We start from the raw sequence: 16,016 nt of genomic DNA on the forward strand, positions 1-16,016 counted from the left end.
ATGTTCAAGATCTACTTGGCTACTGACGGCTCAATGAAACAGTCTTCACAGATGCAGTTTACTGGGAGAGGTCTGTACAGTGATGCAGCAGGAAACAATCTGTCTCACAGGGTAATACACATGATCACGAAACCTCGTGCTATGTCATCTAACTACTCAGACATCCAACTTAATTCACACAGCTAGGTGGCAGCACTCATGCACACGTCATTCACGCCATTAGAGGACAGCAATCATGCACACGCTCATTCACGCCATACAGTGGTTCACTCGCTTGGCTCGTTTGCATTGCATAAACACCACACACCTCCCCCCTAAGACATTGGGGCCAACTTGAGCATCTACGATGTCTGGATTCATCGTTTCATCTCATCGCCGTAAGTCTGAAAATCCCATAGCATTTCCAGTCACTGTGGTGCTCGCCGCTGACGGTCACTTTGGCGTGGCGGGAGCGGCAGGCTTGAATGCTCCTCTGAACCTACGCATGGTGATGGGCGCGGTGCAGGACACTGGATGGTGTCTGGTTCCTGTGGAGCCCTCGCCTCAGATGTAGATTCCAAGACGCTTTCTGGCACCAACGGACAATGGGGAAGGAGGAACTTCCTGTTCCTCCACAGGATGCGGCCACTACCCATTTTGATAAGGTAGTCCCTACGTGATCCTATACCTACAACAACACCTTCACGGTCCCATCGACTGCTTACCTGGTCCTGCACTTCTACGTAGGCGCCAAGGTGCAGCCGGGTTAGCTGTCGCGCCGTGGAGTCGTGTCGTGATTTCGCATTTCTTGAGGTGCTCAGCCCTGGAGTCACATTCATCAGCTGCGCATTGCCACTCTGGAGCAAACGAACTATGATGTGCAGGTACTTCCGACTTCATGGGGTGACCAAACAGTTCTTGCACTGGTGACCTCCCCTTAGCACGAGAAGTGTTCCTCATTCCCAATAGTCCCCGGGCAAATTCGTCCTCGTCCAGGTGTCCCTTCCATGTTGTCGACATTATGAGCTTTTTCACCATCTTTATTGCAGCTTCTGCGTGTCCGTTGGCCCGAGGGTTGCACGGTGAAGTCACCTGGTGATCCACCCCCCACCGAGCCAAGAAGTGGTGTAACAGAGACGACATGAACTGGGGACCTCCATCAGTCCTCATGACGACGGGCACGCCCATGTCCGCGAAAACAGATAGCAGGACACTGACAAGATAAGCCTCTGATGCTGTCCGTTGACATACATCTGGTTGACATACACCAGATAGGTACTGCCAGCCACTTAAAAGGATTCTGAATTTCGCTGAGCAACTTCGTGTTGAGGATTGGAACCAAGGGGCGATGATCAACCACCAAATCAAAGTTTAGGGAGGCCTGTGAGGTAGGTACCTCAATTTCTGACTGTGCAGAGAACGGCAGCTAGTTCCAACTCGATGACAGCATACTGTGACTCTGTGTCAGTGAGGAATCTTGATCCATGTCTCTGGAGGAGAACGAAGCCGAATCCATACATCCTGGATGCGTCAGTCTGCAGCGTAGCTGGTAACGACGGGTCAAAAAATGCCAGGACAGGTGACGCTACCAAACATCCTTTCACCTTCTCGAAGGCTCTATATCATGTCGTGACGACCAGTGCCATTCATTCCGGAGCTTAAGGAGGTCTCTAAGGGGCTGCGCGGCATCTGCTATCGCCGAGGAGAAACCACCCAGTTGATTTGTGAGCCCCATGAATGACCTTAGGTCCATGATGTTCTGTGGCCTCGGGAAGTCTGCGATTGCCTTGACCTTCCGAGTGTCTGTGGTGTAACCTTGGGGTGAGATGGTGTAGCCATAGAAATCAACTTTGTTCCTTCGAAACATGAACTTTTCAGCATTCAGGGTGATGCCAAACCTGTCACAACGTTGTATGATGGAGATAACGTGGGTCGGATGGTCTTTGCACGAGGTGTCGTACGCCAAAAAGTCGTCCACGATCTTGATCGTTCGAGAAATGTCCCCAAGAGCTTGATCTCCGCATCGATTGTACTTGTCGCCGGACGAAACTAGCCCCATGACAGCACGCTTAAACTTCAAGCGACCAAAGGGCGTTATGAAGCACGTGAGGTCTTGGTCCTCGTCCACAATCTTGACATGGAAGTACCCCATTTTGGCGTTCATGGTGGTGATCCAACATGTCCCCGATCCTATGGAAGCTACAGCATCATAAGGGGACCGCACAGGGTACATTGGCCTTTAGACGTAACGATTAAGGCGCGTGAGATCTACACACAACCTCACTCCAGGTAGTTTCTTCGTTACTAGGACGATAGGGTGGCACCAGGCTGTCGGGTAGTCCTCCCCGACGATGATGTCCTTAGCAAGCAGGTCATCCAACTGTGCTTTGATCTCCACCCGCCTCCTGTAGGGAATCGTGTAGGACTCTGTAACAGCAAAGGGACGAGCATCGTCGGTGAGCTGCATACACATGGGGCCTCCATCCATTTCCTGCAGCGTCTGCGAAGCACCAAAGACCATCGGAAAGGCTTAAACTATAGTGACTGCTTGCGCTGCGTGCTGTACTGGCGTGGGGTCATGTCCGTGAGGCCACCTGGGCAGCACCACCGGCGGAGTAGGCGATGACGCCCGAATCGCTCCGGGAGATTCACCACTGCTGCTTCTTCCCACCGTCAACTTACTCTGCTTAACTGCCTGGATCTGAGCAGGAAAATCCTCTGGCAGGATTCCAAGAGCAATGGAGTCGTGCCAGCTTAATAGGGCTTCCACTGACGAATGATACTACTATCTTGGTGCGTTTGTTTCCCAGCTCCAGGTGTGACGGGAAGGTTCCCAAGCAGGTGAGTGGATAGTGACCCGTAGCGAAGAGACCTGCACTGTCTGGGGGACCAAGGTGGACCGAGAAATACCCCAGGGACTTAACCATGTCGAGCCCCATGACCGTCGCCTCGGCCTCGGAGTCGGGTATCCAGACGACGGTGTCACACCCTGCAGGGTGGGTAGCGTCGACTACCACCTCTGGCACCAGATGCACTGACACTCTGTTAGTGTAAACCCCCGCTCGATGCCGGTGAGTGGCTCTGTTATCGTGCTTAGCCCCCTGGCCTCGTTTCGGGAACTGTTTCGCAATGATTCGAAGCCTTGTCACGTGAAATTCGAGCGGGTTTCTGACACACAACAGCAAAATGGCCTCGCTTGCCTCAGTTCAAACAGTCTTTATCCACAGCCTTGCACCCTTGTGTGTCCCTACGACAGTCCTTACCACACCTAAAGCATAAACCGGTCTTAACTTTTGCACTTGCACTCCGATTTTGCTTGTACCGAGACACTTTGGCCAACGTATCACTGCACTGCTTACATTATCATTTTCTGAAGCTCGGCATATGTTGATAGCACTTTGCAATTTCAGGCCTTTTTCCTCAAGCATATGTTTCAATGCTTCCTCATCACGAGTAGCGACAACGATCCGGTCTCTAAGGCGATTGTCTATACAAGACTCACAAAAGTCACAGAAATTTGTTATTTCCTTCACAGCACACTGGAAGTCGTCAAACGTTTCACCCGTTTCTTGAACTCTTGAGTAGAAGTCACTCCTGTCCACGATGACTTTTGGCTGTCCCCAAAGATACGCCTCCATCGCATTGAGGACAGGCTCCAACTTTGTGTCGTCCGCGACACCAATTCCGTAGCAAAGGATTTTAGTCCACTCATCGTCCAGTACAGACACAAGTGCTGCTCTCTGCTCGGCTGGGGGCAGGGAGGAGATCTTCTCTCAACGTCACGTAGCCCTTAAACTTGTGGCGTCAGGCATCAAACTCCCTTAATGAAGCCGAGGACGACAAGTGCGGGGCGGGTGCAGCGCCGATGGGAAACTTGGCCTGTCGTGGAGCACTGCTGCTGGTGGCGGCTGTGCCACTTGTAGTTGTTGTCCTGTGGTGAATTGGCTCCTGTTGAGAGACCACATGCTCCAGGATTTTGCTCATGCGTTCTCCCCTACCCCGGGATTCTTCCTGGGCTTGCTTAACCATCTCTGCCTGCTGCATTAGGAGCGCCATCAGCTGTTCCAGTTGCTTCTCCATCGTGAATACGTAGAAACAAGCCGCTATAGATGAGTACTGGATCCTACTAACTGCGCCATGTTCAAGTTCTACTTGGTTACTGACCGTTCAATGAAATACAGTCTTCACAGATGCAGTTTACTGGGTGAGGTCTGTACAGTGAGGCAGCAGGAAACAATTTGCCTCACAGGGTAATACACATGATCACGAAACCTCGTGCTATGTCATCTAACTACTCAGACATCCAACTTCATTCACACCACTAGGTGGCAGCACTCATGCACACGTCAATCATGCCTCTAGAGGACAGCACTCGAGCACACGCTAATTCACGCCATACAGTGGTTCACTCGCTCGGCATTACATAAACACCACACAACACACTGAAAGAAACGAGCAAAAGAGAAAAAAATGCCACAAAAACTTTTTGCTGTTTTCCTTTTTTGGCGAAGCAAATATATATACAGCAACAGTGTGAGAGAATATATAATGAATTCTCTCTAAGGAAATGTTATTAATACACTTTGAGAGAACACTTGAGTTGCGTGCTCTCCCAAGACCAGCTGTTGTTTGATTAATCAGCTGGCCCGCACTCGACCTCTAAGAGAGTTACAAGCTCAGCCATGAATAATCATCATCATTGTTGAATAACTTGATAAATATGTTGCTGTTATTCATTTGTGTGAATATTTATATAAAGCAAAGTGCTATTACACCACTCGGCCACCACTAATAGAGTCCTCTCAGTTTAAATCCTAGGTATACCTAACCATGTTACAATAAAGTGTGCTTTAGCTTAACTGTTGCCTCTTGCACATGCTTTATCAATGCCTTCTGGAAAGTTTTCTTGAAAACTACTGTGTACCTAGAAGACATTTTCCTGCAAAAATTTATCATAACAGTCAAGGAAATTACAAATATAATGGCAGGTATGATGAAACCAGGTAGGATTACTCCGGAAGAAAAATAAAAAGGAAGATAATCCTGTAATGCAGGAAACTGTGTTTCATTAATGTAAGACAGAAGTTTAAGATTATCAGAGACAATGTGAAGGCTGCTGAAGTTAATATTCAGTAAAACTGGTATGGGTACTAGTTCAGAAGTAATATTTGATACAAATGCAAGATGATGGCGAGTAGGCAAGGTTGTGATTGCATTACTGCTGAGCTCACAATAGTCGGGTGCTAGAAGATAACCTTCTACTACTAAATGTTTACCTACACCCTGGCATATGAGTAATTACACTGGTTTGGTTTGGGAAATAAAAATATTGCACATTATTTACATGGGCGTGAAACACTAACCTATGAGGTATTGGAGTGTATTCACATTGCTGTAGAGATATACAAGCATTAGTTTGTATTATAGCTAGTTCACAAGTTTCTTCTACAGCCCGAGTGAAAGCATAAGCAGGACATACATGTAAGTGTAAGTATGTTGACTTACAATGATTTAGGACTTCATGCAACTATTGAAAAATCTTCTGAAACCACTATTAGTTCAGTTTCTCTGTTAAGGACCAAAAGATCGTCATTCTCCTTCAATGGAAGTGGTTAGAAATGCCATGCATTAAACTTCTGTAGTGTTTTTAGTGGAATGTGTATTAGTATTTCTTCATACGTTAAGGATGCCTCCAATAAGGGGTAATAATATTCCACGTCCTGCTCCTGAAAAATAGGAGTTAGATGATAGTCAGTTTTCAGCTATATGTAAAGCGGGAATAAGATGATCAACCGGCAATAGATGTGCATCTACACGACCTAAACCTGCATTCACTAAATCAGCTATGCGCCTATAATTGGTAACTGTTAAAGCTTGCACAGAGGCACTGACAGTGTGAATTCCTGGACGACGCGTGTTAGTTGATTACTTTCGTCAACAATAGCATTCATCTGAGAGTACAGAGTTTGTACTGCCTTGTAGGACTGTGCAATGGCTCTATTCTGTTTCATAACCTCTTCTGAAACTGCTTTCATTCGTTTTCCTAGTTTAGCTGAATCTTCGGCGGTTGCCGTATCAAACAGGGTGTTACTTATTAAAACAACAAAATTAAATAGACCATGTTTTTGACGCCGTTGATAATGTACATTGTACATGCTTCCCGATGTCTTCAGGTGATATAGGTAGCTTTCCCTCGAAGTAGACTATTCATACGGTCGTTTTGAAGTGAGATGGTCTGTCTGGGTGTTGTAGAGATGATAGACTGTTGTTCGAGATCTTGCAGCGTATGCATAGTTGTTTCAATGTGGTCACCTATTAACCTCAGGTGCACTGGCATGCGCCCAAACCCATGGAGCTCGTACTAGACAGTTATGACGTCTTCCACTACAAGTACTTTGCCCAGTGGGGCAACTAAAGCTCCGGGTTTGATGATGCCTGCTGGGGATACGACTGTTGCCATGCCTGAAAGGGGCTAGAATACTTAATGTTTTTTGTTTGAAGATCGTAGTTTTTTACGATATTTATTGTCTATTGTTGTATCGTATTGAGCAACTGGCCTAGTAGAAGTAGGATGTACTTGATTGACATTAGGAGTTCCTACTAAGTCACAGCTGATTTTTTCTTCATACTATGTACATGTACCATGTCTGTGACGTTTGTCGTTGGCTTAACTACATGGACTTTGTTTCCATGTTCGTTCACTTTAATCAGGTATGGATCTGTGAATTTAGGCGAAAGTTTTTATATGCGTTCCGGCGCTATTATCATTACTGCATCTCCTATTTATAGAGCTACAGGCTTTGCTTTTTTATGGTGCTTGAAGATGATTTCAGCACGTGAGGCTGCTAAATATTTCGTACTTTCCCATGGAAGCTTCTTGGCATAGTCATCCATGTTGTACACAGGTTGTGGGGTTCCTGCTGGTTGATGAGAGGGCAAGCGTTTATCGGTACCATAAATTGATTATGTATTATGGCGATTTGCCTGTAAAGCTATTGAAAGACCCATTGATGGATGCTGCTGTGCATCGGATTCACTACTTGACGGAAAATCTCAAGAATTTTACGATTTGTACGCTCGACCAACCCATTTGAGGATGGATGGTAGGCGGTTGTGAAGGTTTGCGTGATGTCGTATAGTTGACATATTGCTGTTAAGAGTTGATTCTTAAATTCTGCCCCGTTACGTGAGAGTATCACTCAAGGTGTAGAAAAAGGACCGATGAGATGATTGGCTAATGCATGTGCAACTGCTTCGGCAAACTTATTCTGCAATGGTGCTAGTACCACAAATCTGGGGAAGTGGTCAACGCACACAAGTATGTAATTAGAGCCTTGGTGGCTTTTTGGTAGTTGCAATAAATCGATAGTAACTGCATCCCATGGACGTTCAGACGTCGGGTATTCTAAGATTGGAGCGGGATCCGTCGTTTTTCCCAACGAAAAACACTTAGCACTGTGATGCTCGATGTCGGTCCTCATAGTTTTCCAATAATATTTTCGTCTCATTTCTGTTAGACATCTGTCTCGCCCCGGATGCCCAGCTTGGGGTGCATCATGGAAGAGGGAGAGGGTGCTTTCCTTTAGTGATGTAGGAATAACAATTTGAGAGATTGACTCTTGTTGTGGTTTTACTGAGCGATACAGTATGTTGTGCCGCAGCTCAAACTGTGAGAGTGGTAGAGGTAGTTTGAGCAAATTTACCTCATCTCCCGATTCTAAGGCATAGATTCCCTTCGACCACAGTGGATCATGTAGTTGTTCCGCTCTTAACTGTGACAGGGTGAACGTGGGTAGCGGTGTGACAGGAGCTATGTGTCTGGATCGCGAATCAGCTACCACGTTCGTACGACCCGGTAAATACTGGAAGTCGGGAGCGAATTCCTGTATGGTTAGATTCCAGCGTGCCAAACGCCCTGATAAGTTTTTCCCATTAAATAGTTCTGTCAGGGCTACATGATCTGTGTGGACTGTGATCGGATATCCAAATATGAGATCCCGAAAATGCTTCAGAGCCCACACTGCAGCTAATGCTGCCAAGTGGGTAGCTGAATAACGTGTTTCTGCATCGTTTAGGGTTCGACTGGCGTATGCTATTACACGCCATTTTCCTCGATGATCAGTTTGCATGAGCATCGCCCCTAAACCTAGGCCGGAGACATCAGTGCACTTGGTAAATGGTTTGTTCTAGTCCGGAAAGGCCAACACCGGAGCGTTCGTTAAGGCGCTCTTAAGGGCATTATAACTGGCCTCTTGTTCTTTATTCCTCATATTCTCTACGTCCTTTTTGGTGAATTTAGTGAGTGGTGAGGCTAACTTGGCATAACCTTCACTGAAAGAACGGTAGTATCATGATAAACCCAGGAAACTACGACTTGATCTGCATTTTTGGGACAAGCGAACTGCTTCGCCGCCTTTACCTTAAATCCACTGTGTGTATACCGTTGCCATCTACTACGTGTACGAGAAATTTTATTTTGGATTTAAGCAATTGACATTTGGAAAGTTTCACTTTCACTCCAGTTACTTGTAGCTTTGTGAAAACCTCTCGCAGTTTCTTTAAATGTATAATGAAACAAACTCACAAGAAGAAGATTACATAGGTAGAATATTTAGTAAGAGAGTAAAAGAGAGGAAGATTTTGGTAGCGTGGCCGTGTTAGTTATTTGAACTCTGTCACTACACTCATCTTATCTTATACGTCAATACACATCTATTACGTTCTTAAGGACGACTTCTCAAACACCGCTTCGTTACAACTGTTTATTAATTACGACAATGACATGGACACATTAATAACACCTTCTATCGAAGTTACTAGGACATTATATTTACGTTACTAGGACATCATATTACGTTACTAGACACTGATTCTCTGACACGAACATGAAATGAATACACTTCCCACGTAAGTAACTCATCCCATGGAAAGCTCCGACAAAAACTCACGTGACCTGGGGGAGGCCTAGCAGGTGGTCCTGGGTTGTCTCTATGGGAGACTGCTTAGCTGGGCACTGGAGGGAAGTCTCGCTCCCGACCGGAGGCGACTGCTTCCGGCCCTCTCTGTCTGACTTCTCTTGAGCGGGACTCGGGACGTGTTGCTGGCCCTTCTTGGTTACAAGACACACTCTCTTGAAGGAGGGTTACGACGTCCTATATATTGGGAGACGTCAGGTTGAGCTGATCCGGGGGGCGGCGAAGGGTCTCCTTACATTTGACCTCGCTAATGTAGGGTCAGGTCTGGACTTTTTCTGAGACTAAAGTTGTTGTATACATTGGAGGAATTTTCTGATGAATGCTTGCCTGTTAACATCGTTGGTGGGGCCGTGTGACATAGAGGCTCTGGTTGATTTGTGGCCCCTTGACTTGGGCTGTGAGGGTTACATTTGACCTGGCTAATGTGAGGTCAGGTCTGGACCTTGTCTGAGATGTACTGTAATGTTATTTTGTAAATTGGGGGAGGGTCGGCAGGTGGCTCCTTCTGGCTGTGTCTTAAATATTTGTTGGGGCTGTGTGACATGTGGAGGGGAGCCTGGTTGATTTGTAACACCCTTGAGCAGCCGCAAGGGGTACCCTTACACTTGACCCTCCTAATGTCGGGTCAGGTCTGGACTGTTTCTGAGATGAAAGCTGTGGTCTGACAACCCATCACTACAAATGGCTTTGTAAATCTTTGCTTACTATTATAGGATCATCTATATAGGCATAGACTGTGGTACCTATCATTCCAGCAAATAAGGTATTTATCATTCTTTGGAATGTTAGCTGTGCATATCCCAAGCCAAATAGCATTCTTAAGAATTCGAAATTTCTCATTTGTGTACAGGTACTGAATGCAGTTACCTCGCGGGATTCCTCATGTAAGGGAATGTGCCAGTACCCGCTAAGTAAATCTAAATTATTGAAGACGGCGTTGTCTTTTCCTAGAGACTGTAGTAAGTCAGTTATGACAGGCATTGGGAACCTGTCTGGTACAGTTGCCTGGTTGACTCGTCGAAAATCTATGACTGGTCTCCATCCTCCATCTTTCTTGGGAACCATGAAAAAAGGCGAGTTCCATGGGGATGAGGAAGGATTGGTTGGCTGGCTGACTGGCCCATAGCTGGTTGGCCTATAGCTGGCTGGCCTATAGCTGGCTGGCCTATAGCTGGCTTTGAAACTCAGCCAACACTCGGGTAGGCTCGGCTGCTCTCGGGTACAGTCAGGTAACTTTCAAATGTGTGTCGCTGATGGCTTGACTGCTGAGTTTGCAATCTTTTTTATAATGTCTGTGTTAACACTGTTTCTGTGTATATGTTTTGCGAGTGTTTATCACCACTGTCCACTTATTTTTTTGGTTAATGCTTGTTTGTTAATGATTCACTTGAAGTGTCACAAGCACTATAATCGCTTGGCTCATTGTTTCTGGGTGTTTCACTGGTTTTCGTTTTCGTCTCATTCGGCTGCCACCAGTATGTGATAGCTGTTTTGTATCACACATTTTTTTTAAATAAGTTTTGGAACTCTTAAGTGGCAGGGCTGATGTAAACACTTCTTCTGGGCTTTTATTTATTGTTGAAGCAATTATATACACAATCCTGAGTTTAGGAGAGAATGTATTGTGAATTCTCTCCATGGAAGTATCTTGAGTACTCATATACATGTGAACACTTAAATTAGGTGTTCACCCCTTAACTAGTGGTAAGATTTTGCTCTCTCCACCGAACGTGGGGGAGGGGAAGCCGTCAAGCTGTGTCTTGATTTGTCAGGTTGACCTCTCTTGACTTCTAAGAGAGTTACACGCTCAGCGTGTATAACGTGAACAAATACTGAGTCATTGTTGAATAACTTAGTGAATAATTTGTGCTTTACATTTGGGTGAATATTTATATAATTCAAAAGGTGCTGTTACACGTTAATGTTGTTCTACTTTAGTGTGGAAAGATCAATTAACCTGTCCGCTGGCAAAGAGAATGCCTTGACGATGTAGAAATCCGCCAGAAAAGCTTTACTGGAACTAGAAAAATGGATTGGCAGTGCTGTCAACCCGCTATGTCTAACTGGATTCCTGACACACAGGACAGAGGAATGTCAGTAGGTTTTATTGGCCACTTATTTGGAGGATATAGTCGCTTGAATTCATTGAACGACACTAATGAGATAACATTGGCACAGGCCCCCGTATCTATGTCTAAAGACAACTGATTGTTACCTATCCTCGCTGGTAGTCAACACCTCCACTTTGTTTAACGTGGCGATTAATGAGCCGGTGATGGAAGCTTAGTTTTCTTGCATCGTTTACGCTACCCTAGATCGTGTTGCCGGACGCGCGCATCTTCCCCTGAAAGCTGTGTACTTGTCTCTCGTCGGTTTGCAAGCTCTTGCTTCAGGTGCTGTAGATTCATTCAATCTTCTGTATTGTGGTATAGAGACTCATGTAGTAAACATCATTTATTCGGAGTGCCTTTAGTGTTTGTTGGCATTATATTTACTGTGAAGTGTCCTTTTAGACTTTTTGGTTTAGTAGGAATCTCTGGATTTTTAAAGTCCAGGGAGGATCCTTTCCCTCGATCTTGCTGGGGACTATCTTGGCTTTTGTCCTCCAAACCAACAATTTTCTGTGGCATGTCCCTTACGTTTGCAGATTTGGGAAAAAGGTACCTTTTTGGGTTCGGTTTCGGTGATAGTTTGTGGTTGTTCCTTAGACTGGTTATGGGTGCTACGGACAGAGCCCTAGGAGTATTTTACACCTGTTCAGAAAGCTTAGTCCCTACTTTATATTCTTTCTTTCTGGTTGCCTTGCGTGTATGTTCGTGTAGCGCCATGATAAACTGTAGGAGCTCAATGATATTGTAGAAATTTTCTTTCGATAATTTTTCTTCATCATCAAACCAATTTGAGGATGACATGTAAATTTTGAGATCTACAGGCATTTTAATGTGTCCGGCTAAAGCCTGTGCCTCTTGTACGTCGTTAGCAAACATTGCTAGGTGTACACTCTGCCATCTTGAAAATCCAGGTAAACGCACCTCCTTTGGTACCTGACCCGAAAAAGGATATGAGTTGTTTCCTAAACATTGGATAGTCATCTGTTGCCTCATCAATGGCTGAAGCATACATCATTCTATCTGCCCGACTACCGGTTTGGACGTTGTTTCGAACGTATGAGATTTTATCCTAATCGTTTGTAACATTATTGGTTCTCATTACATCTTCGCACTTATTCAAAAATGTTAAGGTATTATAATCTGCATTCTCTGCAGTAAATTCTTGTACCTTAATGTTATTTGGAAGTATTTTACAGTTTGACAGACCGATGAAGTCTGTGGGTTAGTAGAACCACCTGTTGCCATTTTTGTTGTGTTAGCTAAAGCACTAGCGTTAGTAACAGGTAAAGGCAATGGGTAAATGTTACTTGACCTTAGTTATCTACTGTGTAAGTCCTTAAACTGAGAATCTATGATATTTTAACTGCTAGCTAAAGAGTCTGTAGGTGTTAAGTCTATTTGGCTAATTTGTGGTAACTTCAATATCAGTTGCCATTAGCTCCTGTGAACTTGTAGATGACTGACTATCAGAATCTGGGTCACTAATTTCCGTCCACCCCCAACCCCACCCTAGTGGGGGTCGCGAACAAGCAAACGAGCGTCGGACAACCTTCCTGCTCGTTACCGCCCTTACATGAGTCATTGTTGAATAACTTTGTGAATAAGTTGGTGTTATTCATTTCGATGAATATTTATATAAAGCAAAGGTGCTGTTACAAAATAACAGCCTTGGTTAACATACCATCGATTAACCATTACCTGAAAGCTGGAGTAACTTTGAAAATACTCTTACAGTGCTATGAGGTTGTATTAAAATTCACGGTATTATTATCATTTCGGTCATCCAGTGATTTTTAGGGTTTTAAGTTTTGGAATCAGTAACTTAGAAAATTCTAAGACACGTTTCTTCTATAGCATTTCTTCTGTCCATGCGTATTCGTTTATTGTTTACTATGCTCATTACGCATGCGATAAAGTCTGACATATGAGCAGTTGTTCTCTGGACAATGATTGGTTGGTAAGAATTTTGAATCAACCAATCACAGCTTAAAATCATAAAAATCGCTGGATGACCAAAACGATAATTTTACCAAATTCATTGGCAACAATAAACAAAGTATAGTGAAGAAAAGGGAATATACTGACAGCTCAAATTACAAGTTGGAAACTTAGCCATAATCACCCAGCACAACACAGTGCATCTTGACTCTAATTTCTCTCAAATATCTATCTTCCCAATAATTATAAGATTCTCTCTTTTACAAAATCATAACTCCCACACACAACTCCATCATAATATTACACAAATGTATCCTGACACTGCAATCCTGCAGTTATACAAACCAAAATTCCTCCAAGTATGCCAATCACAATGTTTACAAAGCGTCACCATGTGAGAGAGAGCCCACGATGATGGAAGCTATTGGCGCCATCTACCTTTACTCTAATATTCTGTTTTCGTATAAATGAACTAAAGCTGTCATTTGGATTTCCTATGATTTACTAAAATAGTTAAAACATGAATACAATTTAAATAATCATCCTAAAATACAGTATAATAAAAGTAAACAAATAATTTATACGAAAGTATCTGTTGAACCGACAGTACAGTATTGTAAGGGATAACTATTCAATTCTCTTGGAAGGCTAACACTGTAACACCAACATACTGTATACAAAGGTACAAAATATTAGACTCTTTGAGGATGGATGGTTTAATCTCTACTATGTAAGAACGATAATGCAGGCCTTAATATATGTGTGTGTGTGAGTGTGTGTGTGTGTGTGTGTGTGTGTAATAATAATAATAATTTTACTGTATGCACCGTCAGTCAGTAATATACTGTTTGATTTTGTTGATGTTTATTGTCTCAATACAGAAGGCACCAATACCTGAAATGTACAGAACATGAATTAACACACATAGGCTACACCATCTCACACCTATACTAGTACACACACTCCAATGACTATACGCTTGGAACAGTACATCTTCCCCTCCCTTTTATTCATGATGACAGTTCTGTATTGCCGTTCTCTTTAGCTCCATGAACGGCCGGGTTTATATTCGTCACTTGTCTCTTCATCCATTTCGGAGTCATCAACTTCATCCGTTCCAGAGCTTTCACTTCCATCCGTTCCGAAGTCTTCAGCTCCATCCTGGTATTTCTTCGGTTTTACTATAGTACGACGTGGTCGCCTAGCAGCGAGTGGCTCCTCCTCGCTGTTCCCGTCCTGCCTGGACTTATCCATCCCTGTCCTCGGCGTGTTGGCGGCTTGGTTGTTTTCCAGGTTTCGATGAGTGTTGTCGGCTCTCTCGGCCGTTTTGTGGCTTCCGTCTGTGTCACTGTCTCCACTGCCGTCATTTCCTCCTTGGCATCTCCCTGGAACTCTTCTCATCTGGGATGTGCTGCGTAATATCTTCTTGGGTCCTCGCTGTAGAATAGCTGAATCACCTCGCCTTTCACTTATCGTCCACGGTTTAGGATCATAATTAGTTGAGAGCTTGTCTTTCTTGGTTTGCTTCAAAAGCACTTGATCAGTTGGTTTCAATTCCGCTAGTTTGGACTTGTTCAGTTGTCTGTCCGGAGTTTCAGTTTCTCCTTTTCTCTTTTATCTCTTTTGCGTGCCACAGCCCAACATGTCACTTGTGTGTCTTCCAAGTCATGACTCACTTGGGGGAGTTTCACCTTGATGTTCCTTCCCATGAGGAGTTTGGCTGGCGTCTCTCCCGTCATTGAGTGTGGGGTGTTCCTGTAGTGCATCAAGAATTTACCGAGTTGCCGTCTCCAATCTTTCCCCTCAGTATGCATCGCTCGGAGTGCTTTCAACATGGTCGCAAAGAACCGCTCGATTTCCTCATTTGCTTGGGGATGATATGGTGTCACTTTGTGGTGTTTTATTCCCCATTCTTCACAGAACTGTGCAAACTCCTTGGCTCTGAACTGTGGTCCGTTATCTGACACGATGACCGCTGGGATGCCATGTGTAGTGATGCATCCTTCGATCAGGGTCGTAACGGTATCCGTGTTGATAATTTTGACCACAAAGGCTTCTGGCCACCGGGATCCTGCATCGATGATTCCCAGCACATACTCACCACTAGGGAACGGTCCACATATGTCCACGTGGATTACCTCCCACAGCCCCTTCATCTCAGACATATTCGCCGGATTGGTTTGTTTTCTTGTGTCAAGGCTTGCACATGGGATGCATTGTCTGATTGCCTTCTCCACGTCCTTGTTGATAGTTGGCCACCATACCTTGCCTCGGAGTAGCGCCTTGGTCTTGACCATTCCCAGGTGTGTCTCATGTGCGAGTTGCATCGTGCGTCGTTGTAGTGTTTGGGGCATTACGATCCGGGATCCCCTCAACACGAGTCCCCGTTTTGATGTCAGTTCTTCAAGTACGTGTTTGAAAGGCTCCATTAGTTTATCCGTCCAGTCATTCTTGGCGATGGCGTCTTCGAGGGCTCTTATAGTCGGATCCTTCCCTGATTCTTCGAGAATTTCGGACAGTGTCATAGCTTTCGGTATCCCGTTGGCAACCACATAGTTGATGAATCCCTCTGCCAGTTTCTCTTCTTCAGAGATTTGAGCATCGAATGGCAGGGGTTGTCTAGACAGTATGTCTGCCGGATTGTCACTTCCTTCATGTGTTGGACGGTGAAGTCGTACTGTTGCATGCCTAGGATCCACCGGAGTATACGGGCTGATGGTTTGCCTTTCGGGCTGAAGATGGTCGTTAGCGCTCGGTGATCGGTCATGATGGTGAATTCTTTCCCGTAAAGATATAGATAAAATTTTTCACATGCCCAAACAATGGCTAAGGCTTCCCTCTCCAGCTGACAATACCGTCTTTCCACCTGAGTCAGTGAACGGGAGGCATAACTGATGGGTTGCGTACCCCTTGGTGGTTTTGGCAAAGCATTGCCCCTAGTCCTACCGGACTAGCATCCACAATTAGTGTGGTTGGTAACTGAGGGTTGAAGTGCATGAATGCCTCGCTCTTC

At 44.9% G+C, this 16,016-nt stretch overlaps 1 protein-coding gene across 1 annotated transcript; it reads right to left on the minus strand.

Annotated features, from left to right (window-relative positions):
- Positions 1 to 14,577: 14,577 nt before the first annotated feature.
- On the minus strand, positions 14,578 to 15,528 carry LOC121876113 (uncharacterized protein K02A2.6-like). Its single transcript, XM_042381051.1, has one exon. The coding sequence runs from the start codon at positions 15,526 to 15,528 to the stop codon at positions 14,578 to 14,580; it is 951 nt and encodes a 316-aa protein (XP_042236985.1).
- Positions 15,529 to 16,016: the final 488 nt, after the last annotated feature.

This window comes from Homarus americanus, unplaced genomic scaffold (assembly GCF_018991925.1).
Source record: "Homarus americanus isolate GMGI-L3 unplaced genomic scaffold, GMGI_Hamer_2.0 scaffold34921, whole genome shotgun sequence".
Lineage (NCBI taxonomy): Eukaryota > Metazoa > Arthropoda > Malacostraca > Decapoda > Nephropidae > Homarus > Homarus americanus.